This window comes from Mytilus galloprovincialis, chromosome 3, assembly GCF_965363235.1.
Source record: "Mytilus galloprovincialis chromosome 3, xbMytGall1.hap1.1, whole genome shotgun sequence".
Lineage (NCBI taxonomy): Eukaryota > Metazoa > Mollusca > Bivalvia > Mytilida > Mytilidae > Mytilus > Mytilus galloprovincialis.
In genome coordinates, this window is record NC_134840.1 from 9,135,393 (window position 1) to 9,156,133 (window position 20,741).

At 33.0% G+C, this 20,741-nt stretch overlaps 1 protein-coding gene across 1 annotated transcript; it reads right to left on the minus strand.

Moving 5' to 3' along the window:
• Positions 1-479: 479 nt before the first annotated feature.
• LOC143069857 (uncharacterized) lies at positions 480-19,805 on the minus strand. Its single transcript, XM_076244662.1, has 9 exons — positions 19,656-19,805; positions 16,476-16,711; positions 14,647-15,502; positions 13,706-13,736; positions 9,026-9,093; positions 3,479-3,590; positions 2,220-2,370; positions 777-859; positions 480-501 (listed from the first exon to the last, which is right to left on the minus strand). Exons 1-9 carry the CDS (start codon positions 19,675-19,677, stop codon positions 480-482), a joined length of 1,581 nt encoding a protein of 526 aa, XP_076100777.1. The 5' UTR covers positions 19,678-19,805.
• Between the last annotated feature and the right edge of the window lie 936 nt (positions 19,806-20,741).

The following is a 20,741-nucleotide window of genomic DNA, read 5'->3' on the forward strand; positions in this document are numbered from 1 at the left end:
ACCCAATATTTGTAGTGGAGAGCCCTTGTTCTTTAACAGGATCATATTGTGTACCAGATAAGATTTTATTAAACCACCCAATATTTGTAGTGGAGAGCCCTTGTTCTTTAACAGCTATGCCTTTACATGATGAGCTGTTGGTGCGTATTTCTAAAACATCTAGAAATGGTTGCACTAGACTTCAATCGTTATGGACTAGGATTGTCAGTTTTCCTACTGAAGGTCTGTGGTTCTCTCTGTGCACTTCGCTTCCTCCACCGATAAAAATTATTGTCCCGAAATAGCACAATAGTGTTGAAAGTGGTGTAAAACACCAATCAATCAAATAATCAGCCTGCAAATAACCTTATCAAACTTTGACATGTAATAAACTTTGTCTCTCAAATAATCTGTAAACCAATTTAAATGACTATGCTGAGAACTAAGTTTGAACAAATATACAAGAAAGTAGACATGGATGACAAACATATTCCATCTGTTCAATAATATTCCACGAGTCCACTATAAATAGTGAAGGACAATTATTAATCATTCTAAGCATCTGTACATGGTACCAATGTTGTTATACATACTTGTATTACATGGTACCAATGTTGTTATACATACTTGTATTATATGGTACCAATGTTGATATACATACTTGTATTACATGGTACCAATGTTGTTATACATACTTGTATTATATGGTACCAATGTTGATATACATACTTGTATTACATGGTACCAATGTTGTTATACATACTTGTATTATATGGTACCAATGTTGTTATACATACTTGCGTAACTGTGAAGTAACAGAAAGAAGAAATTTTAACTTTTTGATTGCAGGTTTCTTTGCTCTGTTCAATTCCCTGTCACCCTACAAACAAAAATAATGATAAAGATTTGTAAAATAGTTTTAACATCTCCCTATAATTTGTAAACAGGTATATGATAATGAAGGTTTGTAAAAACTTTTAAATTTCTCCTTACTTAGTTTCATGTACACAAACCTGTGTTAATTACAAAATATACCTCGAGACATGTATTAATCAACACTATTTATAAGTCAAATATATATAAATAATGTTTGGAAGAGTCACTAAGCATACTTAGTGGAATAAAGGAAAAAAATGTAGGAAAAAAAAAGGAATAAAGTGGGTCTCATTGGGGTCTAAGCGTGACGCAAGATTGCTGATTTTTTGTAAGCGTGACACGTGAAAGTCGAATTTTTGTGCCATGAAAACAGAAAATGGCGTCCAGCGGGACCTGGGAAATTACCAATAAATGAGAATTGCTAAGTACATAGTGTAAGCGGGCTACAGGAATCTGTCAAAACAGTAAGAGAGATCTGGATCAGAACCCCCCCCCCCAATGAATACAATGTAAAAAACACATTTTCAAACAAATTATAATTTGTTGTACTCAGGACAAGTTAAAAGGCATGTTGTTAACCCTCAACAGGAGGATTGCAGTTTAAACAAAAAGTGTTCTCTGATAAAAATTGATTAAACAAATAAGTTGTTTATTTTGGTTGCTAGCATTTTCTAAGTTGACAATAACTGGCAATACATTTCCTTATCCTAAAATTGAAAGGTTTAAATATTAAATCAGTTCTATATCTAGATCTACTTTTAAGGGGGGAGACAGGATCTTTTTCAGGATGTCGGGATTGGGTGTTTTTTAAGCTTGGGATTTGGGATTGACCCTTTCGGTATATAATGGGATTTCTTTTTTCGAATTTCGGAATGTCGGGATTTATTTTTTTATAAATTTAGGACCTGGGGATTAAATTTTTTTAAGCCCGGGATCTCGGGATCAGGACCCCTCTCCCTCTCTGAAATATAAATAAACCTGGGATTATGTGCCAAGATTCTGTTACACAATTTGCAGAAACTAAAACTACCATAATATAGGGTCCCATCTGAACAATTCTTGTGTATTAAGATATCCTTTGTCAGTTTTTGTTTAAACAATTCATTTTAAAGCTTTCGGGTAATGAACAATATAAATATAAACAGATAATTTTATCTGTTATGTTTTGAAACTTCCTTTTCAAAAAAAAATCATGGAAAAAGCAAAAAAACACAAACAGAAAAATTTAGCGCATCTTTCATTTCAATGAAAATCAACAACAATGTATAATACAGAAATATATTAAGCTTATCAAGAGATGAGTTTGTTATTGACATAGCTTAAATGGGCTGCAAGTCCAGTAACTTAATACCATAACATTTTACCTCTGCAGCTTCCTTCATTTTACAAATCATGTCAGCAATTAAATCATCATTATCATTTATAAGATCTACGTCCTTTCTTTTATTTCCTTTTTGTCTTCTTTGTTCTGCTTTCTTTCTTTCAATCATTAAATCAAAGTCTGAGACGAAATCTCTAAAATGTAAATTAAATATCAAAGAAAATAAGCAGAAAGTTTAATCTGAATTAGACATAGCATAAGATCACATCTGAATTAGACATAGCATAAGATCACATCTGAATTAGACATAGCATAAGATAACATATTTTCAATGAAATTGATGTAATCAATGATTATGAATGAAGTTACAATTTTCAATGTGTAAGACAACATGACTTCAAGATCAGTAGCTCAAGGACCTGGTACTCGGAGCATGCTTTAAGTTCCTCTGGGCATTCAATGATATAATAATATTTAGTATTGCTTTATTGGGTCTAGGTTTTTTTATTTGTCATCTGTGATACAAGCATCTTTTGAGCTCTGTATTTTTTTTCTGAATAATTTTTATTGTGAGCCTTTCACTATACTTCTTTCTCATCTTGAGATTGAGAAGAAAAAAAGTAGGGGCACATCTCCTCCCTTTACTACGAACATTCAGAAAGTGTTCAGAGGTCATCTTTGTAGATTTTTGGGTGTTTTTTGTCAATTTATGTGTTTTCTATCACATAAACGCATTACAACATAATGTGAAACTCATCTAATTGCATATTTTTCCACATGTGACATGTTTTGAGCAACCCCGAAATAATGATTTCATAGACAAAAGTAGTGGAAAGATTAATTGATAACTTCTTAACATCCAGCTCTGCAAATTCTACATGCATAATCAGGACTATGCAAATACAATATTTATGTAACCAGATTATACAAGACAGACTCACTGATTCATACCTTTTATGTGTTAGTTTAACAATTTAACTTCACACTGGTTTTTTATAAAAGTAACGATGTATACAAATGTAATTGTTTAACTTATATTTTTGTTTTTCACAGTAAACCACAGTAAATGACATAATTAATGATTTTCTTATTACTGTAAATTAAGAAATTATTGTGTGTATTTATTATTGCCATTTTGTCATTTTAGACTAAAATGAGATTTTGATTTTTGCGATATTCAGAAAAATCCTGTTTCATTCATATAAAAAAATTAAAAAAAGTTTTGATTATAGTCGCATTTTTTCGCAATCATTTCTGAATTTACAGTAATCCGACATTACAAACTGCTGATGTTAATCTTACTCTTGATCCCTTGCTTGCTTCCTAAGTGCTTCTTCGTTCTCATCATCAGATAATTCTGGTAGAACCTGACCATCATCTTTCCCTGTGGCCATTCCTTCATCATTTTCATCATCTGATACACAAATGATACAATAGCTAAAAGCAAGAAATACAGTTTTTGGCTAGAAACTAGAATTACTAGATACCCACTTTCCAAGTCTATGGATACATTCCTGATGTTATTGACATTCTAAGAACATATGGACTTATTCAATATCTTACTGAATATATCGATACGGGTAGTTTCCCATCAAAAAGTCAATGGAAATCGATTGTTCACAAAACAGTTAATGAACAACAGTCAGTCAACTGGTTAGACCCTATTGCGTTAGATGACAATTTTATACGTTTTAGAAATATTCACAAAACAGTTTCTATGACAAACTTCTGGGAAAAAACACAATCGTTTGCAGAAATAAGAAATTCATATTTTATTACAAAACTGTTAGCTGATATACCAAATTCATCAGGAAATAAATGCGTCGCATGCGAAAATGACTTTAATGATGTCTATGTACATGCATGTTGTTCTTGCATCTGTATTACAGAGCTGTGTGATTTGTGGTGGAATATGATTATCGAGAATTTTTCCCTACAACTTTATTGTGAACTAAGTAAATATGATGGTGAGGATATACATGTATATCAAATTTTACTAGGAAGAAGTCCATTAAATTTAAGTGCCGAAAATTCAGAGTTTGAGAGGCTTTGTCACGCCCATGTGGTTCAGTGCATAGCTACATATGGACGTTGTGTCAGGTTAGGCAATACATGATATGTCATCATTGGAGATTACATAAGGCCTTAATGCTGAGAGACTAAAGTGTATATATGTGTCTGTATATGTAAACCAGATGCTCCACAGGGTGCAGCTTTATACGACCGCAGAGTTTGAACCTTGAACAGTTGGGGCAAGTATGGACACAACATTCAAGCTTGATACAGCTCTGAACTTGGATTGTGATTAAAAAGTTGACACAACATAGGTTTCTGACACAGAATGAATGTGGTCTAAGAACTTAAACTTAATCAAAGAGCAGATTGCTCTGAGGGATACAATTGCTATTGTTTTCATTGACACATGTATACATGTAGCTGGATAATATTATTTTCAAAACTAATTCAACTGCACATGTAAAATGTAATTTACGTAATCTGAATAGTTACAAAATAGCCAATCCCGGTTAAAAGTGTATGAACAATGTACTTAGGCCTATTGTGTTTTATTTTTGTACTATCAATTCCAAGTTTACTTTCCACAGCAGTCACTGAGACTCAGAGTGAGAGAAGTATTTCACTTCGTATCTAATCACCTATTTTCCTACGTTAATTCTAGGAGGAACCCCATTCCTATCTCTTTAAATATTTAATTTCCTGTGGGTCAGTGATCATGACTCCTTTCCGTACACATTCCTCTAAAATTGTGATTGTTTTTAATATAATACGAGGTTTATCGACAGAACATGTTATTTTTTCTGAACCTAATGTCTTATTTCAGAATTCACAGAAGTGACTTCCGGAAGGGAGACAACTTGAAACGATAATATGGAAGATCCATTTCGCCTGAAGGGGTTAATAAACCTTAACGATGTGGACTAATTTATTTTAATTTAAATGATGCATATGATTTAAAATTATGTAACAACAATAACCCTCAATAGCAGACATAAATAGAAAGGATCCCATGAGTTAATCAATCGAGTGGGGAATCCAGAGCAACCATTTAAGCTGGTACCCCTTGAAGTCAAGAAAACTATATACATGTGCATAATTACCTAAACAAACCCTGTAGTAAGAACGTATATTAAACCTAAATGGTTCTCTATTTTTTATGGAAGTACAATATCAAATATCAGTTTAATAACGGTGACATATAAGTAAAACTCCACTTCAGTTCTTATATGACAGAAATAGATTTATCGGAATTCAGAGAACTCTAGCATTTTTATCACAACTGGGGAATTCCCTCTGACGTGTTTCTAAATTTATAAAAACACTAAATATAAATACTGCTTGATTCTGATTTTCTGTGCTGTTAAAAACATGCATATAAGCAAAGGGAAATATCAAACATGAAGATTTTGAAAAGAACATTAGGTCATAGTTATTTCATTTTTAGTTTTACGAATCCGCTGACCCTAACTTTTTCGAACTGACTCTGTACAGCGCTTGAAAGAATAGGAATTTATGCTTAGCAATCGATGTTAGAAAGGACTTGAATGTTTTTGGCCACCATGGGGCAGTGGTTCTGTATAGTTGGTTTTGATTTTGAGTGTCCTGTTTCCAAGGGGTGTGTATCGAGACAAAGTCATTGTCAGGGAATCCTTGTCCTGTGAAAGTCTGATGGAGGTGAATTATTATGCAGGTATGTAGTTTTAAATTGGAATTTCATCAAGATGAAAAGCCATTTTTAAATATGAAAGTATGCAACATTTGTGTGTTGGTGAAATGCATGAAAACAATATTTATAGCTGTGATTTTGTAGTAGTTTCTATCTGAGATTTTTTTGTTATATGTGTAAAAACTGCAGTTTGTTTTTGGAAGGTCTTTTGTTTGGAAGTTTTTTTTCTTCCTCCTACCCATTCTTTTCTTCACAGGTGTCCGTAAAACGAAATAAAAAAAAAAAAAAGAAAATCTCGATTTTTTTTTTCTCGTCCTCCTACCCATTGGTTTTGTAAGAAAATTTCGTAAAACTAAAAATATAATAACTATGGCCTTATAGGAAAGTTGTCTAAGTTCAACCCCTTTGTTTGTTTTTACCTTTTAAACCAAGACAATCATAAAAATCTGAGATGGTCCTTAATGTTTAGAATAAAACGGTTGACGTGAGGTTATTGTCCTGAGCCACTGGTATAAGTCTACAGATTGCTTGAAAGCAATCGTATCCCAAAAACTTAAAAAATCTAAATTGGACATTTACCTATTATGGTCCAATATCCAAAATCTAAATACATGGTTAGATTCAGCATATCAAAGAACCCCAAGAATTCAATTTTTGATGAAATTAAATAAAGTTCAATTTTGGACCCTTTAGACCTCAATGTGGACCAATTTGATAACGGGCCCAAATATCAAAAATCTAAATACATGGTTAGATTCAGCATATATCAAAGAACCCCATATATTCAATTTTTGTTGAAATCAAACAAAGTTTAATTTTGGACCACGATTTGGACCAACTTGAAAACTGGCCCCATAAGCAAAAATCTTAATACATGTTTAGATTCAGCATATCAAAGAACCCCAAGGATTCAATTTTTGTTGAAATCAAACAAAGTTTAATTTTGGACCCGATTTGGACCAACTTGAAAACTGGGCCCATAATATAAAATCTAAGTACATGTTTAGATTCAGCATATCAAAGAACCCCAAGAATTCAATTTTTGTTGAAATCAAACAAAGCTGGACCCCGATTTGGACCAACTTCAAAGTTGGGCCCATAATCAACCAGATGCTCCGCAGGGCGTAGCTTTATACGACCGCAGAGGTTGAACCCTGAACGGTTGGGGCAAGTATGGACACAACATTCAAGCTGGATTCAGCTCTAAATTTGGATTGTGATTAAATAGTTGACACAGCATAGGTTTCTGACACAGAATGAATGTGTTCTAATAAACTTAAAATTTTTGTTTTCTCTTAGAGCAATTCACTATGCTTTGAATATTAATCCTCTCAAAAAAATGTTTGAAGAAATTTTCTTTTTTATTTATGAAATTTCAAATGAGAAAAATTGAACCCAATTTTTTAAATCACATCCCCCTTTCCCTTATTCCAAAACTAATCTCAATTAAAATTTCTAATGGAGTTTGCAACAATAACTACTCATTTAAATACATCATAAAATATTAAGATGTAAAAAAACTGCTTGTTATCACTGAATGGTAAAGATTATTTTAATTTATCAGTTGGTAGTAAAAAGTGAATATACATTGTATATTGTATATAACAAAGATTTAAGTTGATTCTGGACAAAGAAAGATAACTCCAATTAAAAAAAAATCTTGCTATTGCACAATATTTTGCAATTAGATATTTCTTGCTTACTATTCTGGACAAAGAAAGATAACTCTAATTAAAAAAAAATTTGCTATTTCACAATATTGTGCAATTTGATATTTCTTGCCATTGCGCAATACTGTGCAATTGAAAAGACTTGCTATTGCACAATACTTAATATAATAATTTTAGATCCTGATTTGGACCAACTTGAAAACTGGGCCCATAATAAAAAATCTAAGTACATTTTTGGATTCAGCATATCAAAGAACCCCAAGATTTCAATTTTTGTTAAAATCAGACTAAGTTTAATTTTGGACCCTTTGGACTTTAGTGTAGACCAATTTGAAAACAGGACCAAAAATGAAGAATCTACATACACAGTTAGATTTGGTATATCAAAGAACCCCATTTATTCAATTTTTGATGAAATCAAACAAAGTTTAATTTTGGACCCCGATTTGGACCAACTTGAAAACTGGGCCAATAATCAAGAATCTAAGTACATTTTTAGATTCAGCATATCAAAGAACCTAACTGATTCATTTTTTGTCAAAATCAAACTAAGTTTAATTTTGGACCCTTTGGACCTTAATGTAGACCAATTTGAAAACGGGACCAAAAGTTAAGAATCTACATACACAGTCATGACAGTTAGATTCGGCATATCAAAGAACCCCAATTATTCAATTTTGATGAAATCAAACAAAGTTTAATTTTGGACCCTTTGGGCCCCTTATTCTGTTGGGACCAAAACTCCCAAAATCAATACCAACCTTCCTTTTATGGTCATAAACCTTGTGTTTAAATTTCATAGATTTCTATTTACTTATACTAACGTTATGGTGCGAAAACCAAGAAAAATGCTTATTTGGGTCCTTTTTTGGCCCCTAATTCCTAAACTGTTGGGACCTAAACTCCCAAAATCAATACCAACCTTCCTTTTGTAGTCATTAACATTGTGTTTAAATTTCATTGATTTCTATTTACTTAAACTAAAGTTATTGTGCGAAAACCAAGAATAATGCTTATTTGGGCCCTTTTTGGGCCCCTAATTCCTAAACTGTTGAAACCAAAACTCCCAAAATCAATCCCAACCGTTCTTTTGTGGTCATAAACCTTGTGTCAAAATTTCATAGATTTCTATTAACTTAAACTAAAGTTATAGTGCGAAAACCAAGAAAATGCTTATTTGGGCCCTTTTTGGCCCCTAATTCCTAAAATGTTGGGACCAAAACTCCCAAAATCAATACCAACCTTCCTTTTGTGGTCATAAACCTTGTGTTAAAATTTCATAGATTTCCATTCACTTTTACTAAAGTTAGAGTGCGAAAACTAAAAGTATTCGGACGACGACGACGACGACGATGACGACGACGACGCATATACAACTCGTCTAAACATCAACCCAACAATGTTAGATCTGTAAATTTGCTTTCGCAAATTTTTTGTTCTTCCCTCGCCAGGATTCGAACCCATGCTACTGAGATATTGTGACACCAAACTATTAACTTACTTCAAATTCTTCTTCTTCATCACTGGAGCCAAAAATGTTTGCAATCAATTCACCAACTTCTGATCTGTAAAATAGTTATCATAACATTATAGACTGAAATTGTATATAGTTGTGTTTTCATTGAACTTAATTTTAATTTGGGATCCCAAATGCTTTTGGTCACACAAGAAGCAGTTGATATGTTGTTTTTATAAACCAATTTATGAAGGACATACAGCATGTACAGTGAATAAATGCATTTCTGAAGATGTTAAAGAAAAAATAAACATTATAGCCATGTTATTCAGCAAATGTTAATATATGATATTACTCATGCTTCATTTATTATAAACTGTCCAAGCATGAATAAAAGGATTTCAACTGTTTGCCCCACGATTTAATTTTATTAAAATAAGAGGCTTATAGCGTCTCTGAAAGCTCATTAAAATTATTAAAAAGTTACCTTGAAAATAGAAGGCAACGTTTTAAGATTGGCAACACTTACAGTGACTGTGAAATACTGATAAGGGGGGGAGGGGGCCCCAAGGGTCAATTCTTGGTCCAGTGTTGTTTAATGTCTTTATTAATGATATTTTCTAGTGTGTACAAGACAGTACAATTTAAAATTATGCAGATGATAATAAACTGTCTTACTGTGACAATAATGTAGATAATTTAGTAAAAACACTTGAAAATGACAGTGAATCAAAGCCTTAAAGGCTGTAAAAGCAATTGCTGCCATGTTAATGTTTGGGGACTTTTATTTTTCATCCACATATATACAAGAATTAAACCTGACATGAGTGTTGTCTAGTTAAAAGTAAGAAGGTTTTAACTTTATATAAATAAAAGACTTTAGCAGAAAGTCATTTTTAATATGTTTTATATTTCACAAGGAGACAACACGTTTACCAGGCTAAAGTTGGGGTCAAATATACATGTGCTGAAACATATAACTCAAAAAGAAATCATCATGGATTATCCCCTGGTAGTGTTTGTAACTTCCTTGGCAATAATTTCCTTTATTGATTTAATTTTAACAATTTTCATTATTAATTTATATTTAACCATTAACACAAATGATTAAGTTAAAACATTTCAACTTTCCAGACGCAAATGTTAAAAAACGGGAAAGAAATAAAATATCTTACAAGACATAAACATGTAAAGAATAAATGTATATTTCAGCTTAATAAAAATATTTTCATAATGTTACTTTGTCATCATTTTTAAAAGTAAGTCCCAAACATTATTGCTCAGTTGATATGTGTCCTTCTGATGCGGTACGAGCACAGGCACTTGTTTCTATCCATATAAATAGTTTTATATGGATAGTCGACCTTCCTGTGGATAGAAACAAGTGCATGTGGGTACGAGATAACTACAATTCTCATGCAATCCCGAAAAGGGGGGTCATCACAGACAAACATGACATTAAATCGTTATCACTGAACTAGTATATATATTGTATAGGGGCCAGCTGAAGGACGCCTCCGGGTGCGGGAATTTTTCGCTGCATTGAAGACCTGTTGGTGACCTTAATTCTGCTGTTGTATGTTTTTCTATGGTCGGGTTGTTGTCTCTTTGACAAATTCCCCATTTCCATTCTCAATTTTATTATACGAACAAGAACAAACAGCTCTACGTTGCTTTGATATTTATCAATTTTCAGGAAACATTGCGAAAAATGATCTTCAATATTTCGAAAACATGTGAAATAAAATTGCTAACACGGTGGACCGTCGAGTGTTAACAAACGTAGTAGACTTGTTCACTGAAAAGACGAGGATAATGGTTTCATCTGACATTTGTTATGCAAACCCAGTTTTGATCATGATATTTAAAAAGACGTACTTTTTTTCAATCTATGTATTAAAAAACTAGAAAATTCCAAATTGTAAATATCTCTTCATCTGGACCGACTTGGCATCTACTACGTTTGGACGGGTCCATTTCATTAGTAAGGTGATCGATAAATATTACGGAGTTTTGACAGAAAAGGAAAACGAACTTATTGTTATGTGTTTTCAACAAGGGTTTCGTTCCGCTAAATTATTTGCGCAAATAAAGTTTGTCTATTTTTAGATTACAGGTAATAATTTGACACTACGCATTAACCATTGTAGTGATTTTGATTTTACGATAAATGTATGAATGAACGATAATTTTATGAATGAACAAGAGCACCTGACCTCTTAAAGAAACACAAATTAAACATAAAAAACCGTATTTATTAGGAGATAATTCAGTTAAATTTTCAATACTAAATCAACAACTGAAATGAATCCATATTTTGTTGAAACATCGTACGAACGGCGGAAAACGGAATCGCATTTATAAAAATGTACTTTTTTTCACTCGGACTTCTATGTTATTTGATAGTCGAACGGTTGACCCTTTAAATACAAAAATACATCTACAAGAACATATTCTGAAACTTCTTAAATCCACTAACTTTTTTTTAAAGTTTCAAGCTATGTATTGCATTAGAAAACATACATAGGTGTTAAAGAATGACTAACCAGGAGCCTGTTTAACAAAATACTATGGCTTGATCTGGGCGGAGTCTCTGATCTGGGTCACAAAGATGGCCATACGCGACGGCATAAAAGCAATTGCTTTAAAAAATGATAAGATGGTTTTCACAAAATTTAATGAAAGCAAATCCGGATAAGTTCCAAGCAATTGCTATTGGGAAAAAGCCAAAAAATTATAATTTAACTTTTAATTTAGAAGGCAATAAAATTTCATGTGATGAAGATGTTAAACTCCTTGGTGTAACGATAGATTTTGAACTAAATTTTGATAAACATATCTCACAAATTTGTAAAAAAACTTCTAAACAACTAAACATTCTTAAATGTATTGGCAAATAACTAAAGAGGTTGGGACGTCTTAACAGCTTACTACTCTTTCACTCTTTCAAATTTTAATTATTGTCCAGTAATTTGGCATTTCTGTAGTGTAAAATAAACACAAAAAAATTGAAAGAAATACAGGAAAGAGGTCTCTGCTTCATATATGAAGACTATATAAGCAGCTATGAAAATTTACTTTTAACTTCTAAACTTCCATCTTTAAAAACTCACAGACTTAGAACCATTGGAATTGAAACATTTAAAATTGTAAACAAAAGTCACAGTTATCTTCATGACCTAATAAATATCAAAACTCAACGTTGTAACTTTAGATCTAAGGATACAGCTGACATACCCAGAGTTAAAACTACAAAATATGGGTTAAAATCATTTCGTTTCAGTGCTGAGCAGTTATGAAATGAGCTGCCAAACCACATAAGACAGGAAACTTAATTTTTCCAATCTAATACAGACCAGGAATGTTATTTGCTTGTGTGTAATTTATTATAATGTTGATTTTAAAAAGCTCACTAAAGCTTGTGTTACTTTGTTTACTATGTATCAACAATAAATAAAACTTTGATTTGATTTGATACAGAAACCTATCAACATAAACAACACAATGACATCTAGGGTCAACATACTTGTAGGTTAGATGAGTTCCACTGAAATTGAACTCTTCAGAGTAATATCTTTATTTGTTACAGCCTCATAAACATTTTGATACAGTATAGTGAAAGTATACATTTGTATATGTAAATGTGCATACATTTGTATAAGTGAATAAGTAAACATTTTTATCCCCGGCTTAGTATATATTTAGGATTTTGATTGGTTAACGCACGTCGTTACAAAACCCATAGCCCCTGGGTGTTGCTATCCCATATCCCAGGACGTTGCTAACCATTATCCCGCGGAACTTCACGCAAGTTTTCCTTAGTTCCATGATTGCCCCTTGTGAAATATTGAATTCTGTAGATTATCCATGATGTTTGTAATTAAATATTTAATTCATTAACGATTTTGTCCTATTATGCCGATCATTTGTACACTCATTTCATCAAATGCATCACTTGACTGCCACATTTTCAAGGAATGGGACTACTGACCTAGCTATGCAAATGACCCACGTTGAAGTCACACCATCTATGACGTAACTCTCACAACATTGAGCGCCAAATTTAACTCAATCCGATTTCTCTGTCTCCGTATTAAAAACGTCTTATATTTGACTACCTGTAGGGTTCTACCAAAGGTAGTACCCTACACTCCGTAAAAAATATGTAAAATTTCCAAATTTCAATAAAACTTTTTTAGATAATGAAAAAAACGTTGTTTTCACGTTACACTTTGTACCAAAATTTCCATAAAACTCGCCCGAATCGGACTAAGACCGGGGATAAATTCGTTATCTACGTTAATATCTGTAGATATGGGTATTTTAACACCCTTCAGTACCCTGTACACCCTTCGGCTACGCCTCATGGTGTACTGGGGTACTTCAGGGTGTTAAAATAGCCATATCTACGGATATGAATGTAGATAACTTATAGTATAAGTCTATGTGTATAAGGGAATAAGTATACATTTGTATATGTCCATGTGTATAAGTGAATAAGTATACATTTGTATAAGTGAATAAGTTTGCATTTTATATGTAAATAATTATATATTTGTAAATGTGAATAATTTCTGTTGTCATCTGCTATTTGGTAGGGTTGTCTCTTTGACACATTCTCCATTTCCATTCTCAATTTTATATATTTCATGCATTAATAAGTACATTTATACTTAGTAAGTAATACTTGTAGGAGGAAATGTTGACAGCTTAATACTTACTCTTTGTCACTTTCATCTTCATCATCACTACCTGTTAAACAAAATAATCATAAATAATTTGTATTTAAACCAAAACTTTTCATCGTAACAAAAATGTAAAAAAAAAAACATTTATATTCTTATCAAACAAGTGTTCATTCTTCATTGGAATAAATACATGTGCAATGTTCCACTCAAAACACATACATGTACATTGAGTTGAATTGCTTTGTTAATCATGGCAGTTGTCAATAACTTAATTGTTAAAATAGTATTTGAAATAAGTATGGATTTTTTTCCCTATCAGCAGCTTGCACCAAAGTTTATTGATCTACTTACAAAAGCATAACTTACTATTAAAACACTTTAATAATATCACCATGATAACAAATGCCTAAACTTGATATTTTAGAATTTAGAATTAAGTAGCATTTGTGAACTCACTTTTTCAATCAATTGGCAATTTACATGTCAAAAGTTGGTAGTAAAATGTATATGATAGCAGTGGTATTTATATGTCAAAAGTTGGTAGTATATGATACATGTAGCAGTGGTATTTACATGTCAAAACTTGGTAGTATATGATAGCAGTGGTATTTACATGTTAAAAGTTGGTAGTATATGATAGCAGTGATATTTACCTGTCAAAAGTTGGTAGTATATGATAGCAGTGGTATTTACTTGTCAAAAGTTGATAGTATATGATAGCAGTGGTATTTACTTGTCAAGAGTTGGTAGTATATGATAGCAGTGGTATTTACTTTTCACATAAAACACAACATAGGTTTCAAAATATCCCATCAGTTCAGAAACCTGTTCCATCTTAAAATCTTGTGTAATAACATAGAGTCAGCATCAACAAAGGGAACAAATCCAATTCTTAATTCAAACTATTTCAACCACTCTGTAATTTCATTTAAAAATCTGACTTTATAACTTAATAAGAAATAAGATTTAAATACCTTTCTTTTTCTTTGTTTTAACCTCATCTTCACTGTCTGATCCTCGTCCACTTCCCGCTGGAGATGCTGATCTGCTTCTTGCTGGTGACCCAGATCTACTCCTATTCCTTGATCCTGATCTACTTCTGGCTGGGGATCCTGATCTACTTCTGACAGGTGACCCTGACCTGCTTCTTGCTGGTGATCTTGACCTACTTCTTGGAGATCCTGATCTACTTCTTGCTGGTGAAGCTGACCTACTTCTAGGAGATCCTGACCTGCTTCTTACTGGAGATCCTGAACGACTTCTTGCTGGTGATCCTGATCTACTTCTAGGAGATCCTGACCTACTTTTTGCAGGTGATGCTGACCTACTTCTAGCTGGTGATCTTGACCTACTTCTAGGGGACCCAGATCTACTTCTGACAGGTGAACCTGACCTACTTCTCACTGGAGACCCAGATCTACTTCTTACTGGAGAGCCTGACCTACTGCGACTTCTTGAACGTGACTTTTGACTTTCACTATGAACTGATCTTGGGCTTCCTACTGGTGAAGCAGGTGCACTTCCACTTCTCATAGAGCGTGGGCTACCACTACCTGCTGGACTGCCTAGTGGGGACTGGGGTCCATTTTCATCCATGATAGGACTACCAGGAGACCGTGGTGGACTTCTTGGACTACCCATTGGAGACATACTGACATCAGGTGATCTGGGTGGACTCTGGTCAGGTGATGCTGGACCACTATTTGGTGACTGAGGCTCTACTTCTTCACGTTCAACTTCTCCGCCATCACTTACATATTCATCATCATTATTACCCAGAATTCCTCCTCCACCTCTGTCTGTTTCATTATCACTTTCCATTTCTGCATCCTGAAATAAATGATATAATATGGATTCCTTTTCTTTCATGAATTCCAATCTTCGTGGATTGAGAGAAACTTACATTTTCATGAATATATAATTTCATAGTTTGGTCAAAGTCTGCAAACAAGCCTTTCAAAAATATGTAATTAGTGCAAAATTTAAATTGTTGGTTTTGCCTGCATCCCAAAAATGCTGTAGCCCATAAATAAAAATGAATTCACCAAAATCAATACTAGCATCTTTCCTATATAGAATACAATAAACATGCTGAATAAAAATTTTACTGGAAAAAAATTCTTTGGTCCACTATAATGGAAATGAGTAAATATTTTTTTAATAAGTTATAAATCTTTAAAAATATCAGACCCTTGAATTGTCTGAAAACTTTCATTTTCTTCTTTCATTCATGCTTTTTTATTTTATGTCACTAATTAATTGAATGTTTTTATTGTTCTGATTGTAATCTTGTTATAGTTTTAAGTAAACAACACATCATGAAATCTATTCTGGGTGTAATCTTGTAATTATTTGAAGTAAACAACATTTCATGAAATCTACTCTGGGTGTAATTGGGTTATGGTTTATGTAAGGATCAAGTCAAGTGATATTCTATATCAGTGGTAATAATGTTAAGGTTTAAGATAAGGAACCAGCCATGAAATCTACTCTGGGTGTAATTGGGTTATGGTTTAAGTAAGGATCAAGTGTTGTCTGTTCTTCTATGGTTGGGTTGTTGTCTCTTTGACACATTCCCCATTTCCATTCTCAATTTTAAGTGATATTTTATATCAGTGGTAATAATGTTAAGGTTTAAGATAAGGAGCCAGTCATCATGGTCATGTGATCTACCTTTCAAATAGGTATATTGGGATTAGTTTTTGCTCTCAATCCTTTATTCATACCTTATTCAAACATTTTTTTGTGAGAAATGACCTGTATTTTTATTTTGCTTGATTTGTCCTTTTAATAATGTAATTACTTGTGGTGAAGCTCTCATATCATATGTTGGTGGTTCGTCTTGTACTGGGGTTAATCTGCCTTCATCCTGTACTGGGGTAAAGCCTCCCTCATCCTGTACTGGTGTACAGCCTCCCTCATCCTGTACTGGTGTACACCCTCCTTCATCCTGTGTTGGGGTACCTCCACCTTCCATCTCATCCATCACAGGAGTAGCTCTTCCATCTTCATCTTGTACTGGTGTACTTCCACCACTTCCTGTAATGTACATGTACAAACAAATAATGTTGTTTATTTCTCATTTAAGTCTACATGAATGTTTTTTTTAATTTCTTTGCAGACCATACTTGTGTATAAAGATTGTGCTGCGAGATTTAATTTTCTTTCATCACCTGTTCATTTACAGTTTATTGATGTAGGATCATGTATGCTTTTTCGTACACATATTTACGGGAGCACAGAATTATACTGAAGGGGGACATCTTATAAATTATTGTTTATTTTGACCAGAAATGAAGTTCCTGACTGTTAACCTGTTGTTTTCCTGACATAAAGGTGAATATAGAGAATCATAAAATACTGAACACTACCTACAATGTACTAAATAATCTAATCCACCAGGAAAGAGAAGAAATGGAAAGACAGCTGGAGATTCAAAACATCAAAATAGATCTTCAAACCCTATTAGCACCAGAAAGTAAGGAGACATACAAAAGAACAGCAGATATAATTGGAGAATAAGTAAAGAGTTCAGGGCCATTTAAAGATTCGTTTAGCCCTGATAACCCCTGATCCTGTGCCTAACAAATTAACCAATGTGTATTGTGTAGAAATACTAACGGAGTAATTTTAAGTACCAGGGACCGCTAGGGTGAAAAAATCCAGCACAACAGTTGTATCAAAATATTGACCTTATAATCAGGATTAGCATGATTAGGATAAAGACATAAACAGGTCAGGATTCATAACCACCAATTGGTGGATTATACCTCAATTGACGTTTAATCCACCAATTGACATATAATGGTATAAACCAATTGATGTATAATTCTTTGTTTTTCAAATCAAATTATTCAACCAAAATGAAGCATTGTTTTCTTAAAACCATATTATGGTATGAAAACATGTCAAAAATTTCTAGTTTAGTATAGTGAGATACATGTAACATAATGCATTAAATCAATAATTGTATTTGCAGTTTCTTCTGTTATTATCTTGTCAATTCTTGATTAGCAAATTAACCACTATTGGCACTAATCACCTGTCAACGGACATCAATACTGTCTGCAGTCATGTGATTATGAGTACAACTCCACAGGTGGATGGAGCTCTTTGTTAATACTTGACTTTCATTATTAAAAGTCAATTATGGTCAATAGTACAGATGTTTCAACAAAAGAATGCTTGTACACATGCATTCTCAAGACATGCAGCAGGCTTTGACAAAACTGAAACTTTAGGAGGACTCAACACTGGTCATAAAATAGGTTGCAAGTTGCAAAATGATGCTCCTAATTCACACTAGCCTTTTATTACAAAAATTCATGCAATATACGTCAATTGGTCTAAACCAATATATCCTGGTGTTATCTGTTCTCGATAGTGTAACAAACTTTTGCTCCGCAGGGACAATTCTTCAAATAAATTTGGTTTAAGCTGATTGTTTTTAATTTAGTAGATACTTTTATTCAGTTCCTACATGTATTATCCTTACAATTTTCTCTTGCATAAATCAAGAAAAAAATCTGTTGTTGTGCTCAATTTTGACATTGTGTGCAATACATTTGTAGGTCATCAGTTCTCGATAGTTGTGAAAAGTATAGTAACGTAAGCATGTTTGATATTAATAGAAGATTTAAAATTATGCAAATTGAAGAAAAGTATCAATTAACTATCATTTGTCTCTAGAAAACATTTTTTTTTTTTATGAACTTCAGCCTTATCGATCAATTAAGGCATCTTTAACCGATATCCTAGCAATTATCACTCAAGGACAAAAATATGCATTTGATATTAGTTTTAGAGGATTTTAAATTATTGAACCAATTCTTATATGTCATAAGATGTTGTCACAGCTATTATTAATATTTTACTGTCACAGTAACAATATTTATGAGCATTACTTTTCCAATAATTGAATTGAATTAAATTTTATAGTTCATAAGATATGACCCAAACTGCATTCCATAGCTTTTTTCCATAGCGACGTCACACCATGTTTTACAATTGTGTATTATGTATGTGGACTTGACCTTCTTTTCGAGCTAAGTTTTGTTTACATTTGAAAATGTACTATTTATGAACCGAGGCGATGAAGTTGGGGTTGTTTTGGGAATAAGGAAAAGTAGGTTAAAATCGGAAAGTATTATTTTTACTGTTCAGTGTTGTAAAATGTCTGAAAACTTGAAATGTTAAAACTAATGCTTGCTTGAAGCAAGTTTTTATTCTGTCTTTGAAATGTCCACAAATAGAAAACATGTGCGATTTTGCGAACTTCTTTTATTTTAACCACATGCATTGCTATCGAAAACTGATTGCTATCGAGAACTGATTACTATTGAGAACAGATGACTACATGATACCTTAATTGGTGCCTTATATAGGAACTATACGTCTTTTGAGGTATAATCCACCAATTGGTGGTTATTCCTGACCTGATAAACATTTGAAGTTTGAAAAAAGATGAGTTTATATTAAGTTATGTCACGTACGGAAGACAGGCGCAGAAAAAATGTAAAAGGTTAGTGATGTTTGTTTGTATATTCGGTGAAACTGTCATTGTATGTGGGTCTCATTGGGGTCTAAGCGTGACGCGGGATTGCCGATTTTTTGTAAGCGTGACAAGTCATATTATTGTGTCGTGAAAACAGGAAATGAAGACTTGCGGGACATGGGAAATTACAAAAAAAAGATAATTGCTTACGTACATAGTGTAAGCGGGATACGGGAATCTGACAAAAAAGTAAGCGGGATCCGGGATCAGAACCCCCCAACGAGACCCCCTTAGTCTTTAGTCTTTAGAAGTGTTAACTTGACACTATAATCTCTCTGTAATTTCAAACACCCTGGTATGTTCAAATGTTTGTCAATATGCCGAACCAAAACAAATTTGTTTTCGTTCATTATACTCCGAATACTCGGAATAAAGACAGAAAATTTAATAGACAATAGACAATAGACAATATTTTATGAATAGTCTTACTTGGGGAAGTTTCCACATCCATGTGTTAACAATCTTAGCACTAAATAAGAACTTAAAGAAGCTTTAAAGTATGGATAATGTCTATTTTCATGCGTTTTCCTTAAAGCGGAAGTTCAACATTTTGAAACAAGGGCGAGCACCTGTTCCTTACCTGTTATCTAATCTGTAAATCCCGCCTCTGTCCGGCGCACCAACAAACGGTGTAATTTCGGATTCGCTTTATCAAGGACGTATAACTAATATACGTCCTTGGCTTTATACAGGGAGAAACTCACATGCACTTGTCTATTTATTAAGGTATATAGGGGGACATTGCAAGTGCCTGTGGGGATACAATACAGTATGCGAGGCAATCACAAGTGAATTGGTCTAATTGGTGTGATTGAAGAGGGGTAACACGAATGACCGAATAACACTGTTATATCCGAATAACACTTGTAATGACCGAATAACACTTCAAATTTTAATATTAATACATGTTGGTGACTTTTAAACATTGATTATTAAATAATAATATATTACAAGTGTATTTTATTACTTAAAAACGATTTACAGAAAGCAGGTAAATTAATAAAGATCATTATAAATTTACAAGTAATAGCTTTTCTAAAAAGCTTGCCGTATTTTAGCTGAGTATATTGAGATCAGTGGTTTGTAAGTAGTTTATTTTTATTGGAATATTGCACTTCAAGCAATATGAAAACATAGCGCTTTTTTTCTACTAATTTGTCATTTTTGTTGTATTATTGGTGGACCCGTGTTATAATGGAAGGAGACTTAATAAAATTGAGAATGGAAATGGGGAATGATATTATAATAAAATGTATTCTGTGTCTATAATCAACTTGATAAAAATAGCATATAACCTACACATACTTTTGAGGATTACTACTTGACAAAATGGACAACAACAGAAGGCAGTGGCGGATCCAGAGGGGGACGTAAAGTGTGTACGCCCCATCCCCCCCCCCCTTTTTGCTCGTTTTTTTTAAATGATTAATCATACGCGACTATGTGAATTTTGCCATTTCCTGTGTACTCTATTATTTTATTTTTATCCGACAATTCTTTCCTTATAGAGATATT

What these genes read in the sequence shown, in the direction of transcription:
- LOC143069857 (XM_076244662.1), bottom strand. Translation starts at nt 19,677, where the DNA reads ATGGATGTGGAAACTTCCCCAA. An exon ending in GAAGATGAAAGTGACAAAGA is followed by an intron (nt 9,094 to 13,705) that starts GTAAGTATTAAG and finishes ACTATTTTACAG; the next exon opens with ATCAGAAGTTGGTGAATTGA. An exon ending in AGAAGAAGAATTTGAAGTAA is followed by an intron (nt 3,591 to 9,025) that starts GTTAATAGTTTG and finishes TTTGTGTATCAG; the next exon opens with ATGATGAAAATGATGAAGGA.